This window comes from Micropterus dolomieu, linkage group LG14, assembly GCF_021292245.1.
Source record: "Micropterus dolomieu isolate WLL.071019.BEF.003 ecotype Adirondacks linkage group LG14, ASM2129224v1, whole genome shotgun sequence".
Taxonomy (NCBI): Eukaryota; Metazoa; Chordata; class Actinopteri; order Centrarchiformes; family Centrarchidae; genus Micropterus; species Micropterus dolomieu.
Window position 1 is genome coordinate 2548695 of NC_060163.1, and position 20547 is coordinate 2569241.

A 20547-nucleotide genomic window follows, 5' to 3' on the forward strand; every position below is an offset into this window, starting at 1 on the left:
CTATCCACCTTCAGTGCCTATTAGCTGTACATTGTGTTTAGGTAAACATTTGCATACCTTTGAATGTTAGCTCCACATTTGAGTGCAGTGGAGAAGTTCACTTATTGTTCTGTTTGCTATTTTGTTAGTTTCACCAGGTGGAGTGGGTGCTGTGCTCTTTGTGTTTTTTTGTAGTAAGATTCAACCCTGTTTAAAACGGTAGATAGGTGTAGGCCTCCTTTTGAGGACCTTTTTATTTTAACTTGGTTTGTTATTTTCGCAGCACCCTCGTCCACCCTCCTTTTGTTCTTTTTGTTACCTGTCTACATCTCATGTTACCAATAAACGTTACCTTGTTTAAGATCTACCAGTTGTGCCTATATGTTTATGGCCCCCACACCCCTAGACCAACAGGGGGGTCGTAACACTGTCAGATAAAGTAAAAAGTACAATATTTCCCTTTGAGATGTGGTGGAGTGGAAGTAGAAAGAGAAGTCATGAGAAGAAAATACTCAACTAAAGTTCAGGGGCCGACGGGCCGCAGCTGTAAATATTTGAGTGGCTCCTCCTCTAACACGCATTATCTCACTCCAAACTTTTGATATAACTTGGGAGGCCTGCTTTTAATAAAAAAAATGTCTGATATTTTCACTAAATTTTCTCTGAATTCAGATTGATGTTAAAAGAAAACTGCCATGTTTCCACTGAATCATTTCACTGAAGTACAGGGGTTGAAGGGGCGCTCTGCATGGATGATAATGCAAGCCTGCCAGTTGCAGGCAGTTGCATCACAAACCTCAGGGTGCTGGACTTGCCTGTTACACGTCCTCCCATGTCCCAGGAAAATTATTTACTCTTAGGCTTTGCACCAAGAAAGTTGCAGGGAGGACCACCACTTTTACATTATTTAGCTTGGTAGTCTTGTTCGAGCTAATTAGCCATGTCTTAGTATGCTCTTGTCCACTTTTTTGAGTCCACGGTATAGTAGTTCACGTTCACTTCTAACCGGTGAAATTTGATTTCCAGTAAGCTTGGGCGATCTTCTTTATTTTCATACTGTCTAATCATGGCTACTTGAGATCAACGATCTCCAGGGGGGCGGTGTTATGTTGCAGCATGCCAGTGAGATGCCAGCATGGAAGAAATAGGCTTATTAGATTTAAAAGAAACCACCAGAAACATCTGTAAATACACTGTACAATGTTTACCACAGAATTATTGTGCAACTGTGGCGCTGCGTGTTTAGTCCATATTGACTAGCAGCTATGTACAGCGTGCTAACCTCAACAACCCAGCTGTACTCGTTAATGTTAACATAGCTATCCTTATTAGGTAGGCTCCTTCCATACTTGCTTATAACTTATTTGAAGGTGGGTCTCCGACATTGACAACGTTGTGTTATGAAAATAGATAGACTAACTTCTCAGAGTTAACTTGAATGCTTTAGTTATTTTATATTCATACAGCTCTGTTTGAATGTGTTTGTGAGAGAAAGAGAGAGCGAGCAAGCGATAGTGCTGAGCAAATCTATGCGCTGCACGCAGCTCCGCACTGAATTGGGATTTACTCATATTAAATAGTATGTGGCGTCATCATTGATATTGTGGTGTGTTGCCACAAATAAATCAATGAATTGGAAACACTACAATGTGGTGCAGATTCTAGAGACTACTTTTATGTCATCTTAGTTCTGACAGGGAGTTAGTTAAAATTTAATATTGGCGCATGAATAACCAATCGCTGATCATCCCTTCAATCGTCGATAGCCAATCCAATCGGCACAAGCCTAGTTTCCAGAACTGCAATTTTCTTGGAAGTCATCCGTGGAGAAGGGGGCATCTTGCTGCTAATTGATGTAGTGTCAAATCTTAACAAAAGTTATCTCAGGGCACTTTTGACCACCCTGTAAGCCAGTGTTCCTCATATTGTTTTAAAAAATTACTGAACTGCATCAGCTTATCTTTCATCAGTGTCTTCTGCATTTGGGTCCTACCCCTGTATTGCTGTTACCCTGTTTGCACCAGCCATGACACAGGGAGGCAAATGACTTTGTGCTGCAGTGAAGCCGCTGCACTATCTAGCGTGATGCGATAACGCCCTAGAAAGGAGAGAGGGATACTTAAAGAAGGCACAGCAGAAATACAGGGAGGACATAGATTCAGACAGGAAGAAAATAGTCAATAACATTGGTAAGAGGGCAGACCTAGTGGAGTGAGACTTGCTACAGGATCAAGTCCAGGAAAGAAGCCTTAACCATACCTCCAGATAGCACTCTTTTACCAAACAGAGCTGTTAATCCAGAGCCAAGCACATCTAGGTCAGGATGAGAGTTAGTGCTAGCGTATTAAATGGATTATGTGTAAAAGGAGTGATGGCCACTTAATCAGATAACATTTTACTGTAGCCACTTATTTTTATGTAAATAATATTAAAGGGGTGTACAGTACTGTATGAGTTTTAGGCAGGTGTGGAAAAATGCTGTAAGAATGCTTAAAAAATAGACATGTTAATAGATTATATTCATCAATTAACAAAATGCAAAGGGAATGACAAAATGTAAATGCTCCGTACTTGTATAGCGCCTTTCTAGTCTTTTCGACCACTTAAAGCACTTTTACACTACATCTGCATTCACCATTCACCCACACTGGCAGAACAGCCGCCAGGGGCAATTTGGGGTTCACTATCTTGCCCAAGGACACTTCGACATGCAGCCTGGGGGAGGCAGGGATTGAACCGCCGACCTTCCGATTAACGGCCAACCCGCTCTACCTCGCGAGCCACAGCCGCCCAGTTTTTTTAATATTTTTAATATTTAGAATTAAATTATTTGGTGTGAACACCCTTTGCCTTCAACACAGCAGCCATTCTTTTAGGTTCACTTGCACAAAGTCAGGGATTTTGTAGGCATATCGTCTCGTGTATGATTAAACAATTACACCAAACAGGCGCCAATGATTACCAATTCCTTTCACTTCAACTCCCACACTAAGGACAGCATTTCTTACTTCTAGTCTGGATTACTGCAAATAATTATTCTCAGGCTGTTCGAATAAGCCCGCTAATATTCTACAGTTGATCCAGAATGCTGCTGCATGTGTACTGACAAGAACCAGGAAAAGAGATGCCAACATGCCAACCTCTATAAAGAACCTCAAGAGGTTGGAGACGTCTTCCCTTCCAACATCACTGAAGATGGCCCAGTAAACTGTTATTGATTAGCTAGTTGTCCTGTTGTTGGCCCAACAGATATCAAGTCATCTGATAGGCTAATATGCAACTTCCCTAGTAACAGCCAAGAGACATTATTGAACATTTACAAATTCAAACAAAAGAATTCGCAGTTTGAATCAATTTCTTTTTATTGTGAATTAGAAAATGGTCAGGTGAGCAAGTTGAGTTTCACTACTCACTGCAACCTCTCGACGCAGTTCATCTCTGGATACGCCTCCTCGCGACCTCAGGACTTCAGCCCCTCTCAGAAAAACGGCCATATAGGTCGATTATGCAGCAACTTACTACGATCCATATTTAAATTTTTTGTTATTTTTTTGCCATGACCTCTAGTGGCCATATGATGGCAGCAAAGGAAGAAGTCAGGTGAGATAGTATAAAGTAGGGCTACACGATTTGGAGAAAAAGTTATATTGTGAAAATTGTGGACAATATTGCAATTGCGATATAATGGAACAAATGGTGCTATGAGTCTCCTTGTTTGATTAACAAGGACAATGCACAAAATACTGACAATAGAGATTTTGAAATGTTCAAAAATACTGATTTTGCCACATTGTCAACAGCTTTTTAAAACATGCATCACAGAAGACTCTACTGTTACTGGTGCTCTGCAGCTTGTGGCATGTGAGACTTTGAACCAGGTTACAGATACACCAACACAAACCGCAGCACACTTTATGTGAAAAAGATTACTGAACAATATTTATAACAATATCTTTAGTTAAACAGATGTAAAACAGAACGAGAAGCTTGTTACTCTCGGGAGGAGGTGGCTAAAGTGAGCACATTTTGGCACAATGTCCCACCCCATCAAGGCTGTGATTGGTCAGTTGACAAAAAGTGACACTGACAAGCACATCGGCTCTGTGAAAAGTTGAACATGTTGAACAAAAGGCACCAAGCTAACGTTAAATGGCTAGTTAGCTAAACCCAAATCTTCTCCCTGTTTTCTACTGTCTTACCGCGTCAGCTGCCTACACCTGTCTGTCACAGAGTGACCGGCCTACCGGCATTCCGGTGGCCAGTCCGACTATGTTTTGAACGATTAGCGGCGGGGCGGGGAGGGGGTTTAGGGTAGGCTGTTGTCTTTAACATTACTGCTCATAAAAAAACATTTCTGGTTCACACGTATCTGTTTTTAGGGGCACATGCGAGAGCCCGGTGTGGTGGTGGATAATGAGAAGACAGCAGTGCACAGAGAGATGAGAGGGTCACACACAGAGCACACTTTTCTTGTTTATTTAAATCGCACCCTTTTGCAGTTATGTAATCGCACAGGATGACATCACCATTGCAATTGCGATTAAATTAATTGTGCAGCCCTAGCAAGCAAACTAGTGTTGTCATAGTGTTGTCATTGTCATGTGACTTACAAAACGTCCTTAAAGCTTGATACTTGCCAACGCTCATACATGTCGTTTTAGGGAACAGTCATATAGACGGGTTACTTGTATACAAATACTACTGGATGCACGCGCAGTCAGGGGGCAAAACCGCTTTTGTAGCTGGTCAGAAGACTGTAGTCAACCACTGCAATCAACATAGATTTCGCAATTGTTTGTCAATTCTTGCTGACTCAATAATAAACTGCCATTTCAGAGTTTGCATATTAATAAAACATGTGCGACTGCGTGGCAGGTCAACGGCACCGGACCTTATGTTGTTCAAGTCAGCTGTTAGCCAAAAAACTTCTCTTATAAATGCATGTGCAAAACAGTAACGTTAGTTCAAAAGTCAGGAGACACTTGCTTTATTTGTTTTATTTCAGCCAGTGGCGTTAAGATGTTATGTTTTGTAAAAGTCATACTCCTTAATGGTGATGAATATGCTATCAGTTAAAAAGTCGGGAGAGACTTGCTTTATTTTTAATTATTTTTAAATATAGCCTATAAGGGGAGAAAGCAGTTCCCTAAAACTACTGTATCTCTGAACTCTCACACATGTAGGCTATTCTATGTGATCTGTTTTTGATAACTAATGCAATAACTAATGTAACATTGTTTCACTTCCATTCACTGAGCCTCCCCTGAAACTGTTTGGAGCCCCCCTAAGGAGGCCCGCCTCACACTTTGAAAACCCCTGGCCTATACTGTACAGCATCATCTGGTCTGAGAGGCTGCGGTGTTTTCAGTTTGGCTGGTTGTTGACTCCTAAGGTTAATTATTGTTCCAGGAAAGTGGATTCATTTCTAAAATGAGCTGCTGAACAGATTTTCTGTTACTTTTAAGGAAGGGGTAGGGTGATGTGGGGGTTGAAAGTAATAGTAATGTAGCAAATAATGTAAGTAGATACTTTCAATGCCTAGTAATAAGTGAAGTCATATTACTTTTTAAAGGAGTACAACATGTGTGTCGTACTTTCCAACAACACGCATGTCGTTTGGGGACAATTGACAATCAACCTATTTTGTTGTTTAGGTATGAGGACGTGTTGTGTCTACACACAAATATGGTTAGAACTTACGGTTAGTATGCTAGTTACGTGGAATTCTTGAAGGAATTAGAAAATCTCATATCGCCTGAAGACAGCCCCCACTTGTACTCCTCTGTGACTTCCAGACAGAGAATAAGAACATCTGACTTATTACCCTGGCGACCTGTCCAGGGTGTACCCCGCCTTTCGCCCAATGTCAGCTGGGATTGGCTCCAGCCCCCCCGCGACCCTGTACACAGGATAAGCGGTTGATGATAAATGGATGGATGGATGGATGGATGGATGGATGGATGGATGGATGGATGGATGGATGGATGGATGGATGGATGACTTATTACCTTTTACTATCATCTATCGAATCTCACCCACCATCTAGAACTCTGTGGTGTGCCTGTCTTAGACTGCAAAGAACCTGGGTGTGACACTGGACAACCGAATGTCCTTTGCTGCCAACTTAGACAACACAGCTCCTGCAGATTCATCCTCCACAACATCAGGACAATATGTCCATTCCTCTGCCAGGAGGCGCAGGTTCTGGTCCAGGCAATTGTCATCGTGCACCTAGACTACTGGAACTTGCTCCTGGCTGGTGTGCCTGCATGTGCCATCCGACGTCAGCAGCTGATCCAGCAGCCTGACTGGTCTTCAACCTACCCAAGTTCTCTCACACTACACTGTTTCTCCGCACCCTGTACTGGCTACCGGTGGTTGCTCAGATCAGATTCAAGACACGTGTACTTTCCTACCATGCTGCGAATGGGTCAGGCCCATCCTACATCCAGGACAGGGTCAAACCATACGCCCCGGCCTGTCCACTACATTCTACTACTGCCAATCACCTTGGTACTTCCTCACCATGAGGGAGCCCAGCTCCAAATGGACATCAGGACAGCAGAAACTCATCTTCATATTCAGACTGCACCTTTGCCCATGAATAATAGAAAAATCTCTTGATTGTTAATGTAGCACTTGAAGCAGTTCAGCATATTTGATAAAATTGTACTTGCATGATTCTCTCACATGGTTCAATGTACTTATTGAAAGTTGTCTGGATAAAAGCATCAGCTAAATAAATAAAAAATAAAAAAGGCCATCTCTCATTTTATTATTTACATTTGCGCTCGTCATACTGTAGTATGCCAATATTTCTTCTGTGAAAAAGGCTTGTTTAGTTAAGCTATGTTTGCCACCTGTATGACATTTTAATAAGCAGAGCTGCAGCCAGCAGCAATTACAACTAATTGGTCTGCTCAGTTAAGAGTGTGCTGTAGTGTTCTTGCCTGTTCGTGTCTTCTCTTTGTTGTTCAAAGGGTTTGTGCATGCAACATTTTGCATGTTTTACTAAGTGTAAGTAATTGGCATTTTGATATAACTATTAGTTGGTTAATGTAGTTCAAATGTGCTTTAACCCACTGATTAGTTGTGTGTCATGTTAGTTTGGTAGATTGTGTAGTTAAACTCTAAATGTGCAGTTCAATAATATAGCATTAGATTGTATTTGTACAGGACCTTTAAACTCAATGCAATTTATAATTAAGCAGGTCTTAATCTGTTTGAACTAGCGGTGACAGTTCATTCTTGTACATTAATTATTACACGTGCCTCATGCCTGCTTGTTAAAGATGCAGCAAGAAAGTTCGTAGCACATACATACTGATAATTTGTACGCCCTTTTTAATTCCTTTGAATCCCATATGTAACATATTTTATGACATTCGGAATGAAGAATGGACAGTCATCTAATTGCCATTCTGCAACTGAGCTGTACAAAAAGGTCCAACTTCACAGAGCATGGCAACAACAACAAAAAACAGGTCACTAAAAAGTCTAATGAGGGTGAATACCTTTTTAATAGGCACTGTTCTGTATGTTTGAGCCCGGCACAATTACTCAAGATTTTTATTTTTATTTTTTTTTACACATGGGCAGCCTGAAACGAAAAATGAAAGAAAATAATATATAGCAAGCCTTGACAGTTTTAGCTTGTGGAGTAAGCGAATGGTATAGCCATTTAACTTCACACTCAGTGAACATTCACTTCCCATGGACACTGATGCCTCTCTTTCTAAGTGAAGCGTATAGCTGCCAGTGACCTAAAAGCAACAACTGAAGAAGCTTTCAATTCTCTCAGGACCATCATACTGTGCAGAACATATTTTAAACATGCTGGAAATAACGTGCTGAGAAAGTAGTAAAACAACAACTTACAATTTGACACACGAAAGGTAAGTTGATCTGATTGATGCCCGTGGCAAAAACTCCAAATGTCAGCCCCGTGTGAAAGAGGAAGTTGAGGAGTGTGTGCCAGCCATTCCTGCTGATGCGGATCACACTGCACACAATGAATACAGTTAAAAGTGACCTTATATGAGGTAGTTATTGTGGCAGTTGGACATATTTCAGTGAACACCTATTATTAAGTACTGTGCTTTTCAATAGTCTGTTGCATTTTGACTAAAAATGTTCAGTCAAAGGAATAAAATCATAAAATGTATCGATGTCTAGGGAAGCCTCTTGGATGAGAGACGAAACGTCTTCTAATATCTTGATTGGATATCATTAAATGTAGTTACTGTTGTATTGGTGTTATGCCAAATTAACAAATTAACCTTTGCTCGATAGCACAACATTTAAATTTTTATCCATGAACAGCATAACATAAATCTATATCTAGGATATGACTTTACACATAATATCTACATGCCCTATGTACATTGAAAGAATTATTGTTCACTGTAACCAGTGTCCCTGTCCTCACTGGCCCTGAGGTAAACCCTTCCTAATGTGACTCCACTCTAAGAGATGGGATCAAAATCCACATTCCTCGTTCTATGCTACAGTGAATTCTCGATTTCAGATGAAGCTAATATGACATTTGAGCAGTCTGAGATATCGGGTGTTCAGACCGAAAACAGTACTGCATCAAAACAATGCAATGGGCTATGTTGGTGGGGGAGTGTTTCTTCTGGTACTGGTGAGATGAATACAATCCAGAAAGTCCAGTTTGAATGTTATATACATATGTTTTAAGGCTCATCAAACACCAAAATACTGCATGTGTTTAAAATATAATGAGACAGAATTTTAAAATTTTTGCAGGAATGTGCACTTGCATGTATTTGATTGGTGATACGTAGTGTCTTTCAGGATGAAGTCGCATAACATTGCACTAACTGGGAATTTCGTATTAGACAGATTGGAACTTTGGAACGAAGATCAGGAGTTTGTCCCCCATTTCTTACATTGAAGTCATGTTAGGAGGGGATCACTGCAGAGCTAGTATGAAGGAGGAATGCTTAAGACCTTAGTATGCTTCAAACAAATTGACATGTTGTCTAATCATGTCTAAAGGCTAAAGTGTTCAGAATGCCAATTCCACTATTTTAAATTGGGTTTTAGAAACTGTTAGACAATCCAAGAAGCATACTTTATTGGTCTTTATAGCAACTATCTTTTTCAACATGCAAATGGACATGTGAGTATTGTATTAACATAGACTTGAAAACGATCCTTTTAAAAATGTTCATCTCACCTGTGGTGGACAATATAGGTCATGATGGAGACAAGCAGACAGAGCAGCATGACTGCTGTGCACGCATACACCACTGGATGCAGGTAATCCCCGGGGTATGGTGGGAAGGACAGCACTCGCTTCAAATCCTGCAGAATGACAGAAGTTTACAAATTTATCAGGATAATTGGAGCACCAAGAACAGATAATAAAAAGCAAACCACACAGAGATATGTGCCCTTGTTCAATGAAAAACAATGGAGGATTGGTCTGAAAGAAATCTGAGCAGATCACCATAACGTGGAGTCCTCAGGGTTTGATTCTTGAATCGTTATTATTCAACCTGTACACGCTCCCTCTAGGACAAATCATACATGACAACAACGTTGCTTATTATAGCTACCCGTACACCAAGTGACGGTGGTCCCTTTGACACACTTGCTCTAGCTAGTCAATAGCTGGATTGTCAATTCAATTTCCTTCAATTAAAGCTCACATTATCTGCACAAATAGAAATGTTTCAGGGGGAATTATATGGTGGAATTATTTCTTTACGAACAACAGTTTGCTCTCTTCAATCACTATGTCTGTGCAGCGTCTCCAGCAATGGTGCAGGTTGCCACATGTGGATCTGTGAACATATGATTTGGTATGCATGATAATAGTAGCAAACGGGATGACAATGCTCAGTTTATGTCAAATGGGAGTTTCTGTTTCAACTTTGCCAGTTTCCAACTTGTAAAGAGAAGTCATGTCAACATCCAAGTCATCATAATAACTGGGAGATAGGGATTTTTCTCAAAGCATCTATATATCTGATTTGGTACTTAATTTGGAAGTACCAGAAAAACAAACAAACATGGACACCTCACATCAGCCAAAGTCTATCTTTCATGGTAAGTAACACCTATGTTGTGTGCTATGTTGCACAGTATTTTTAACCATACCCTGCACGAATACAGCCCCCATTGAGGTGTCCAATGACATGAAGGCTCACAAGTCACAAACATGGGAATCTTTCAATCTCTACAATCCATTCTGTGAAAGCAGCACAAGACTCAAGGAAGCGGTGCACTGTCGCTGTGCCCAGCTATTGTTATATTGTATTATTGCTTACTTGACCACGGAGCCCTGCACGTCCACAAATGACGCTAAAGGAGTACCCAGTGGGTTCAAATGTGATGCCAAGGGGTCTTGCCCAAGCATCCATGTGTGACGACTTGGGAGTGAGAACGTGTTGGATGCCAACATGCTGTTAGAAGCCAAGAGCTTTAGGAATGCTCTTAAAGAAAATAAACTTGTTTCCTATATACACAGTGCTGCTAACAACAATGTTGCCATGAACTATCAGCACTCATAACATCCAGGCTCGCTCATGCTCGTCAGAATGACTACATGAAGCCTGCAGACATGCTGCTAGAGTTTGGAATGTGCTGCATGTTTCCAAAGCCCTGAACAATTACTCAAGCTTCTTTCAGTATGAGTGCATTAATGAAATCTCCTGACATGGTACCAGTATCTAGCAACATAGACTGAATGACTGGAAAATAGAATAAAAAAACCCTCTGCATTGTAGTGTAATGTGAATGTGCAGTAATTGATTCAATGTAATTTATAGTGAAATTACAATAATATAATTTTATATTGATTCTGTTATCAAAGCTGCTTGCTGTGGATAGACAGAAAGACAGTGTACCACTGCTTATTGTAGTCGTAGTGTTGCCTAACTGCACTGGCATCACTGTCTTAAAATAACTTGGTGCACATCATTAAACATGTAGAACATGGTAAAAGGGATTTCAGTGTCTCTTAACATTAGCAAAAGGCATATTATCAGACTTTGTTTGGGAAGCTGTATGTTTGCCTTTTGGAACCCAACTGCACTTTTATCTCAGCCAGATACAGTACTGTCTAGTAATCTTATAGGATGAGAGGAGCTGCTTCGACCGGCCATTATGAAAGCCTGCCCCAATCCTGCTAATGACGTTGGGCTGTAACTGAGGTTTGTTTTCATTACTGAGTAATCTGCATATTCTTTTCTGTTTCTGTTTGTCCAATAGTCCAATTATCAGATGCCAATTATTTTTTGTCAACTGTCTAATTCTTTCAGCACTATAATCAAGTCTTCCTACTGCCAACAAAACATTTCTGTTGTTCAAGAACTATTAAAATACATAGTGCCACACTGCTCTATTGGTAGGCCTATATAATGGACAATAAATGGCACAGCATGCAGTTTATGATGGAGACATGTTCATTGACCAAACTCCACGCCCAAAAATCTGTAAACCTATACCTTCACTGATGAAATGCACCAAACTGATATCCATTCATGGATATTGGTCACGGAACTGAGTGGCAAACATGCATCTACCATCATACATTGACATGGAAAACAAAACATGGAGATTTAGAGTCAGAAAGAATTCAAGCTATTACAGAACGTTGGGTTTTAATACTTCATTTTTCAAACCGTAAACCTGTTTTTGGACACTTAAGTAGTTGGGGGGTGGGGGCTGTGGGTTGAATCAAAGGAAATAGTAACATAAAAACAAAGCCATTATAACGTGGTGAAATCTTTGGCCATCAATCTAAAATGGTGGTACACAGAAAGGAGATCTAATGTCCCACTGAAAGAAAGTGAATAAATATGATTGATTGACATGTCAAAAGACAAATCCATGAGGTTACCAACAAACACATTTTATGAAATGCGAATCACTGCACATGCATTAATATTGCTCAGATGACTTGGCTGTGGGGGCAGTTAGAGAAAGTGACTCATATACAGTAAGTGATGTGCATGTCCTGGACAGGTCTAGCATTCCCTCTGTGATAAAAGACAAAACATGCCTTTAAACAACAGTTAGGCCTTCTCCTTCTTTTTACTGGAACACACTCCTGCATGTGTATAATTCAAGCTGAAGATTCCTGTGGAAGCAGGAATCAAGAGCTAACTTGGCTCTGTCTTTACGACAGTGTCAACTCGCTTTCCTTTGTGTTGCAAGGCCTTGTATTTTAGAGACACTGTCATGTCTTCCACCTCTCTCTCTCTTTTTCTCTCCACCTCTCTCCGGGACAGCATGCTCTCTCATCACGCTCCATTGAACAACCCATCTATTAGACAGAGCATGACTGATTAAATCCTTTGCAGATCCCATAAAATGAAAAATACAGACATGCACACAGAGTAGCAGAGATCTGTGCACACGACATTCTACTTATCTCAGATCACTGACCACACGCTGTGTCATGAGGTAAGATTTTGTAATTAGGCTTCTTTTGTTCTGAATCTTACGCCTGTGTAAACAAATTTTTTTCACCATCTTACAAGTGTGGGAGGGACTCCAGATAGAAGTTACAAGATCCAAAGTCATATTCTCTTCTAAATACATTTGCTTGGTCAAAGGTAAAGGCTTTCATCTCTTGACTTCCTGCTCCTTTGTTTTTTTCCCCTGATGTTTACATTTCTGTGAGATGTTTGAACTCGATTTAGTTCACACATCTCTTGAGGATAATTGGTCTTGAGTGTATCAGACATGTTTTATTAGTATCATGGATGTCCTGAGCAGATCTGCTGGATGTAATAGTAGTGATCAAGACATTCTTTAATTGATTGCATCATCTACCATAAAGTCTGATTAATTTCTAAATTCAGCAACAATAGTTGTCAAAAACACCCCTATATGCCCAGCTATATCTCAGTTTCCTAACTAGCAGTCTTCATAGGTCAGAATTTTTGGACCTGATACATGAAGGCTCAGTGGAAAAACTACTCGAACCCAACTTGCCTAAATTAATTTTCAGAAAAAACGTACCTGATCCAAAAGGGAACCAAGGATATGTAGACCTAACAAAAATGGACCCATACAGATTGAGAACATCAACACTGGCTGCTAGGAACCCAGTTGACTCTTGAAGATAAGGCTAGATGGCTAGATAGTTAATCATACCTGGGGGAGGCCTGAGCCTTCAGTGATTCTGTATCGCACTTCATAAAGTTGGGATAGACAGATTAAGAGTCTACAGCCATTTTACCAGCTTCATGAGACTTTACTTAGACACACTTTGCTGACATATGCAGTGAATGACCAAAGTCATAGGCATATATCCTTTGGGCAGCGTTGATATCTGTACAAATTTTCATGTCAACCCATCCAGTAACTGTCAAGAAATTTCATTTAAAACTGATGTACAGACCAAAATTTCCATCCCAAGAACCATGCCAACATAGGCGTATATTTCAGGGGGTACGCAGGGGCACGCCCTACTCAATATTTAGAACACATGCATTTGTCCCCCCCAATAAAAACATGAAAGCAGCAGAGGACTTTATTTTGACGCACTGCTAGAACACAACTCAGAGTTAGAACAACACTTCACATAAAGCAGGTGGTGGTAGTAAGCATTGGCTGCAATCTGCCATGAAACAGAAAGAAGAAGAAGCAGCTCTGCATGGTTGATAACGATAGAGCCAGATGGAAAAAGGAGAAGGAGGTCCCACATTGTTTTATTATTTTATTATCATTTTTTCAGTTTCCGATTTTAGCTAATTGATCACAGTGTTGGGCAATTTTAAACTGTTGACATAGGTTGCGTTCACACTACTATGTTTTCATTTTAAAATGCAGAACTTTTGCTACGTTTGCACTTTCTGTCCAGACTAAAACAGAGAAGTTCCCATCTTCCACAGAAAACACTACTCTAAATTGCCTGAAAACCGCCCGATTGTAGTCCAGCCTTTTCTTCCATTACCATGTTGCGTCATGTTGTAACAAGCGTCATAATACTCGCCTAGCGGCGAGTCAGGCATGTCCTCAAAAACACAGGTGGAAAAACGCCTCTGAGCTGCAGCACACAGTGACAAGACATCTGTCTGCTCTCTCTCCTCTCCCTTCCAAACACTAGCTACCCTCCAGGCAGTCAGTGGACATAAAGTTGTTACTGTGATGTAGAGACAGAGCTCAGTTAAAACTTTATGGATGAAAGATACTTTTGTTACAGATTAATAACTCACCACTCTGAAACTCTTGCTCCAGTACATGTTGCCAAGCTGGTCGGCAACATGTACAGCTGAACCGAAGCCGTGTTTACCGGGTGGTCAGATCTGCTCGGGGTGCCTGCGCCTGCCGGTAACATCACATAACGTGATGATGTAGCAGACTGTGATTGGCTGTATGTCGGTCTGCTTACAGATATAGTTTTAACGGGTCCTCGGATCAACCCCAGAGCCATTAAATAATGTTATTTAAGTTAAATAATCTTATTTAACAGCTCTGGGAGAACTTATACAATGAAATACAGCTCTACTTATTAAACGGGACTTAACACAGCCTGACGTTAGCTGTGTATTAATGTTACAACGCTAATGTTAGCTGCCGATCAAGTTAAGCTAACGGTAGCTACAAACGTAGAGCCAATCACGTTATGTGACGTTACTAGCAGGCGCAGGACCCTGAGCAGATCTGAACACCCGAGCACATCTGGTACCTACACCGGCTTCTCACAACCCGCCCTACTCTGCATCTGATTGGCTAGAAGTCCTTGACCAGGTACTGCCAACAAAGATCTTGTAGAAGTGAGATGCATCACTCTGTAGCTAAAATGGAGCGTTCAACATACAGGGTGAAAAGAGGAGCTGCAGCAATTTGCAGTACAACAAAAAATATGGTGGTTTTTTAAAATGAAACCATGTAAACCTATGAACAACCCCTAAATCAAATAATGAACCTGAAAATGAGCATAATATGACCACTTTAAAATATTTTGTACTGTGCAAATAACATTTATGCACTTGTACTGTGCATGTCGCTGTATTTGCTTTGCATCGACTCCCAGTCTGTTTTCCGCCGCCACAGTGGCTTTGTACTCCTGTGTTACTGTTAGTAACAGTTCCAGCTCATTGTGGGTCCATGCAAAAAATCTCTGGTGTGGTTCTTCTTCTGTAATAGTACGTTCTTCTTTTGCTAGATCTTCTGCAACTGTGGAGCAGACAATCTTCCTCCTGTTTACACCAGCATGCGCATGCAGTGTATGTCAATGGCCACTAGAGATGCGCTTTCAACTGTTTTAAGATCAGTTTTGATACACAGCAAAAATGTTGGTGTGGACGGAGATCATTTTAAGACTCCATTTTTAACAAAAAAGTAGTTGTGTGTAGTCATAGAGCACTGATCCAGCCTACCTGTAATAGCACAAGAATAAAACTGTTTTGCTCAATATGAGTCCTGGAAGAGCATAGAAGACACTTTACAATTCACAGGCTGAGTACTACTCTGACTACCACTTACTAATAAATAACTAATGGACAGAAGATTGGAGAGACAGGTCAGTATGGGTCCATAGCTTATTTTTTCCCTGGGGACCCTTGTGGGTTTATCCGGCCATGCCTGAAGTCCTCTGCTCAGTGGCAGCTAACTTGCAAAGCTGCATGTTAGGAACATTACTAATGCAGTGCTAGAAGAGTGTCTGTGGTCTGTATAAAGGATAAAAGGTGCAATTTCCCTTTTTTCTGTTTTTAAGAACAGTAAAAAAAAAAAAAAAAAAGCATCTGGATTTGAAACAAAGTCTAAGGTGTTATGACTAGTACCAGCCTGAGAATCAGCTAAGAAATATTTCCCTTATGTTTCCCCTTAACTTTAATAACCTGAGTTTTCTTACTCTGGGACAAAAACATGATGAAAATAAAAAATCGGTAGGCTAAACAGAGAGCAGCAATGGTTTCTGAAGTCAAAACATAAAGATGATACCATAATTAATACCTGGTTAGGCCTACAGGTATAAAAGCACCTTACCATTAGTCTTAGTGGAGATGCTCTTCAGTTGTGAAGTTCTGGTCTGGCCTGAAACGTCCTTGCTGCCCCTCCTACCCTGCGCCCTCCTGCTCCATGTAGAGGACGAGATTCTTAATCAAGCCGGTGTCCTTCTTCCAACAGCAAAGGTGCAGCAGAGGAAGATCTGATCACAGGAGGGTGTTCAGTAGGACACTGCTCTTACTCCAGCTTGGCGGCTCCAGGAGAAGCGCGGACGGGCGGCAACAGCCTCCCGGTCCCGACTCCATAGCGGCAGCACTGGTCAGGGAAATCAAAGCAGAAAGAGTCAGCTGCCACAGTGTTGCTCGAACCTAGCCTACACTTTAAATAATTCTCCAGATTTGAATGACTCATGAGTGTGGGCGGTGGGGAGGATGACAGATCACGTTCAGGAGACTGTTTAAAACTAATATAGCCTGTCCTGAATAGAGACGACAGGCAGGAGATGATGGAAATAAAATTGTCAAATTGTCAAAAATAGACTGGTCGTGGTCACGCATATATTTTCTTTAGTATGGAAACGTGGCTATTAATAGGATCTGACAGTGTGTTTGCGCGCTGACTCGAGGACGGGCAATTCAGTTATTTCTCCAAATATGTCCACTATAGCAATGCCATGAATGGTTCAAATGACCGACACAAAGATTATGCGTGAAAATATACCATCGCTTATTTTATGAAAAGCAAAGGTCTGAGTTACCTGCGACAGTGTCTTCTCCTCTCAGCTGGGTAGAATCCAGACCCTCCTCAATCCAGGTCAGTGAAGATAGTGGCTGCGCTCCATTTGCCCGTAACGATGTGCCGCATGTTACGTAGTGAGCAGGGGCGGGGATACCCGGTTGAATAAAGTGCAGGCGGCACATGAGGCAGAGGAGGGTGTGACGTTTCAGATGATATTCAGACAACTAGAGAGTGGGTGGTAACTGTTCTTTTTAAGGATGACTTGTTATGGGATGTGGGCTATTCTAGAATGAGGAGAATTTCAGGTAGCTAGATTCAGTGGTGAAATAACCGGGCTGAAGTAGAGTGCAATTTTGAGGAAGACTAGCCTAGTTCACATAAATTTTTTGCTACTTTATATTTCTCCTCCCCACCAGTTGCCTTTGGTTGATAAATAGGCTAAAGTGATTAGGCTACATTTCAGAGGCAAATGTACATTTTACTGCATTGATTCCACAGCTAGGCCATAGCTACTTGTGAAAAGTGACAAGTGATCTAGTCAACAGCTCCGAATCTTCATGACTATCAGGCAGGGGTGTAATATTTGGTTGGGAGGATACCACCAATATCCAGCAACTACAGAATTGTCCCTAGCAATGATTTTGATCAAACATTTTAAATATTAGTTTTCCGTCAGTGTCTAGTGAATGTATTTGGTACACAAACTGTTACCAGTCCGCTGCAAATTATCAAGAGAATGATATAAACCAAAAGGCTGAATTGTATTAGGACCACTGTCAGAAACAAATAATAGTAATCTGGTATTTGGAGAATTAAATCAAATAAAATGTCAGGAAATATTTGGAGAATAAAGTCATACTAGTTTGCTTGGAATCATTTGTGCATGTGCTAGTAGCCTATTTCCTGCAGTCCCCAGTTATTTAGACTTGTAAAAAGTCTGGACTGCAGTGTGGAGTCTTTCCTCTGACCGGTGGCTCTGTGTTGCTGCTCTGTTTCCCCCTAGTTAGAGACACCTTTGCTCTGTGTGGGACCGTCTCTCTGCTCCAGGATGTATCCCACTGAAGCGGCTGTGAGCTGCAGTTTATCAGAGGTGCTAAAGTCAACGTTGGTGTGGATTTGTGGTGAGAGTTCTGCCTGAGCAGAAGTTTATTCAGCTACTTTGGGTTCTCCACCTCTGATGAAGAGCAGTGCACACATTTCATCCAGTACAGTCCCAAATAGTTTGTGGAACATATCTGAAAGCAACACAGAATGCCTGAGAGCCTCATTGCATTATTTTCTCCTTTTATTTTATATATATATATATATATATATATATATATATATATATATTTGTCACCTGACGCCTGAATTTGTGTTTCCCTTCACATAAATGTAGGTACTGTAGGTAGGTTGACACAATTTAACAAGTTATAGAGTAAAACTGAGTTTTGTAACTCCCTTCTGCTACATAGCAGGCAATATATATGAATAAAGAATTAATTATGAAAAATGGTAAACAGAAACAAACTACCATCACTGGAGCAGTCCTTTGAGCACATCACCTCTACCTGTCAGCAACTGCACTGGTTCACAGGTACAACTCATGCACTTTAATGACTTCTTATTGTTTACAGATCTCTCCATGGCTTAGCACCTCACTACTTATCTGATTTTCTCCATCCTACACACTTACTCACTCACTATCTTCCTCTGACGCCCATCCACTCTCCACTACCCCCCCAGGCTCCTCACTATGGGTGACAGGCCCTTCAGTGTGGCTGGCCCTAGCCTCTGGAACGCTGTCCCTCAGGGTTTGCACCAGTGACCATCTGGGTCTTTTAAAATGAAACTGAAAGCTTACATATTTAGATTAGCCTTTCCTAGTGTTATGCAATATGTATATTATCAATGTGATCAGACTATGTATACTCGATGTATTTCATGGCTTGTTTTTCCTTTTCTTTTTGGCCTCTTTATCGTTTCCTTCTATTACCTGATTTGTAAAGTGTCCTTAGGTGACTTGAAAGGCACTGACAAATAAAATACATTATTATTATTACTATCATTATTATTATTATTATTATGTTTGTCTTCTATTCTGAGGTAGCAGATAACAATACCACAATCTATCCACAATAAATTGCATGTATTATGTGTCATCACAGAATTTGTGACACTAGGCGAGTAGGGCTGTCACAAACGTTCATAATGAAATGCAAAATAGCCATCAGGTCTTTTAGGGCAAGTGATCTGGGTAAACTACACTTTTACTACATTGTGCTGGTGTACAAAAATCTCTGTTCATGAGCTGATTATGTATATCTTAATAGTTTCACTAGGTAGAATATCTGCTCAGACACAAACTAAATTTAAAATGTTAATGCATATATTCATTATAGAATGCTTAATATACGGGGAATATCAGAGCAGACAATATACTACATCAATCAGTGACACCATGTGTCTTGGATGGGTCTGCAGGCTTCCAAGCTAACTAAAGACTGCATCTAATGATTAGCACTCCATCCAAATGTTTGGAGGAATTTGCCAGTGAAATGAAAATTTGTTGTTTTGTTATCCAGGAGACCCAAAAGCTGTCCACTAACAAGAGATATCAAATGTAAACAATTAGTTTTACTCTTTCTTTATTCTTTATTCCAAAAAAGGACCACAATGGAAATAAGCTGTCTGGCTTTATTGTGTTTTTATCCTTTTGATGGTATGTGTAGCTGGAGCATCACTTGTTGGAGGCGCCACTTTTATATTTACAATCAATAAAGAAGCTCAATCAATCAATTCCACAGAGATTCAGACAAAGCGAGTGAGCTAGGCAGGCAATGGAGAGCTGTTAGAGGTTCACTGGGATCCAGGTAAGTGGAGTGAGCTGGGCAGGCAACAGAGAGCTAGCCAGACTCTGAGTGGTGCATGCAGGCTGAAATCTCCAGCAGGGAAAAAACCTGAGGCATAAACATCACAATGTCAGACAAATCAAGCAAAATGAGGAACAAAAGTATTAAAGATGTGGTATTCTGCTTTTTGGCTTTTCCCCTCTCCTTTATTGTGTTATATACCTTTTTTGTGCATGTAACAGGTTTGCAAAGTGAAAAAGCCCGAAGTCCAGCCCAAAGAGAGTTCCCATCTCCCACAGAAAACTCTGCTCTGAACCGCTTGAAAACAGCTCGTTTGTAGTCCAGCCCTTCACTTCCTTTACTTGTGACGTCACAATGAAAACGTGTCATAAAGCTTGCCAAGTGGTTAGCGGGGTCAGGCACGCCCTCAAACCAAGCTAGTCTGAGCGGAGGCCCTTTGGCTCGACTCCCCTTTGTCTGGTTTTCCATTGTACAAATGTTGCACCTGTACCTGCTTCCAGGTACTTTTTTTCGTATCACCTCACCTCCGTCGAGGTTCCAAGCGAGCTGAGGGAAACTAAAATGTAACATGCTGATTGGTCAGAGAGAATCGTCACTATTCACTGCATCATCACTGCTGCACCAGACAGAGGCCAGCAACAGAAAGTTTTATATGTTACAGTTTTCGTATGGAATTTCATCACTAAATCCACTTCTGAGAAGTTTTGAGGTGAGGTGAGGCCGGCCAGCCGCCCGCTCACAGAGCCCTCTGCTCCCGCCGTCACACAGACCGCTGCAGCAACAACGGCAGAGGAAAACAGCTGGAAGGTTTTCATACCGCTTATCTGTCTTTACATTCTGAGCAATGTTGAAACGTTTTAACTTAAAAAAGAGAAAGCTGTGTGGATCGCTGGTGTGTGTGTCGCTTTGAACATTACGTCGCGGCAGTTGTGTGTGGCGTCGCTATGACGACAAACTACGTACTATCTCTGGGTACTATCTCCAATGGAAAACGTAGCAGGGCCGAGTAAAATGGAAGCATTTTTCGGCAAGGCAGCATAGA

At 41.0% G+C, this 20547-nt stretch overlaps 1 protein-coding gene across 2 annotated transcripts in view; it reads right to left on the bottom strand.

Annotated features, from left to right (window-relative positions):
• Window positions 1-16225, bottom strand: part of adgra1a (adhesion G protein-coupled receptor A1a) — a 27881-nt gene extending 11656 nt beyond the window's left edge. For both annotated transcript variants that reach the window (XM_046069146.1, XM_046069145.1), the window contains exons 1-3: window positions 15955-16225; window positions 9182-9309; window positions 7858-7981 (exon numbers count right to left, since the gene is read on the bottom strand). In XM_046069146.1, coding sequence (XP_045925102.1) covers window positions 7858-7981; window positions 9182-9309; window positions 15955-15957 — 255 coding nt within the window. In that variant the 5' untranslated portion in view covers window positions 15958-16225. The remainder of the gene's footprint in view (window positions 1-7857; window positions 7982-9181; window positions 9310-15954) is intronic.
• Between the last annotated feature and the right edge of the window lie 4322 nt (window positions 16226-20547).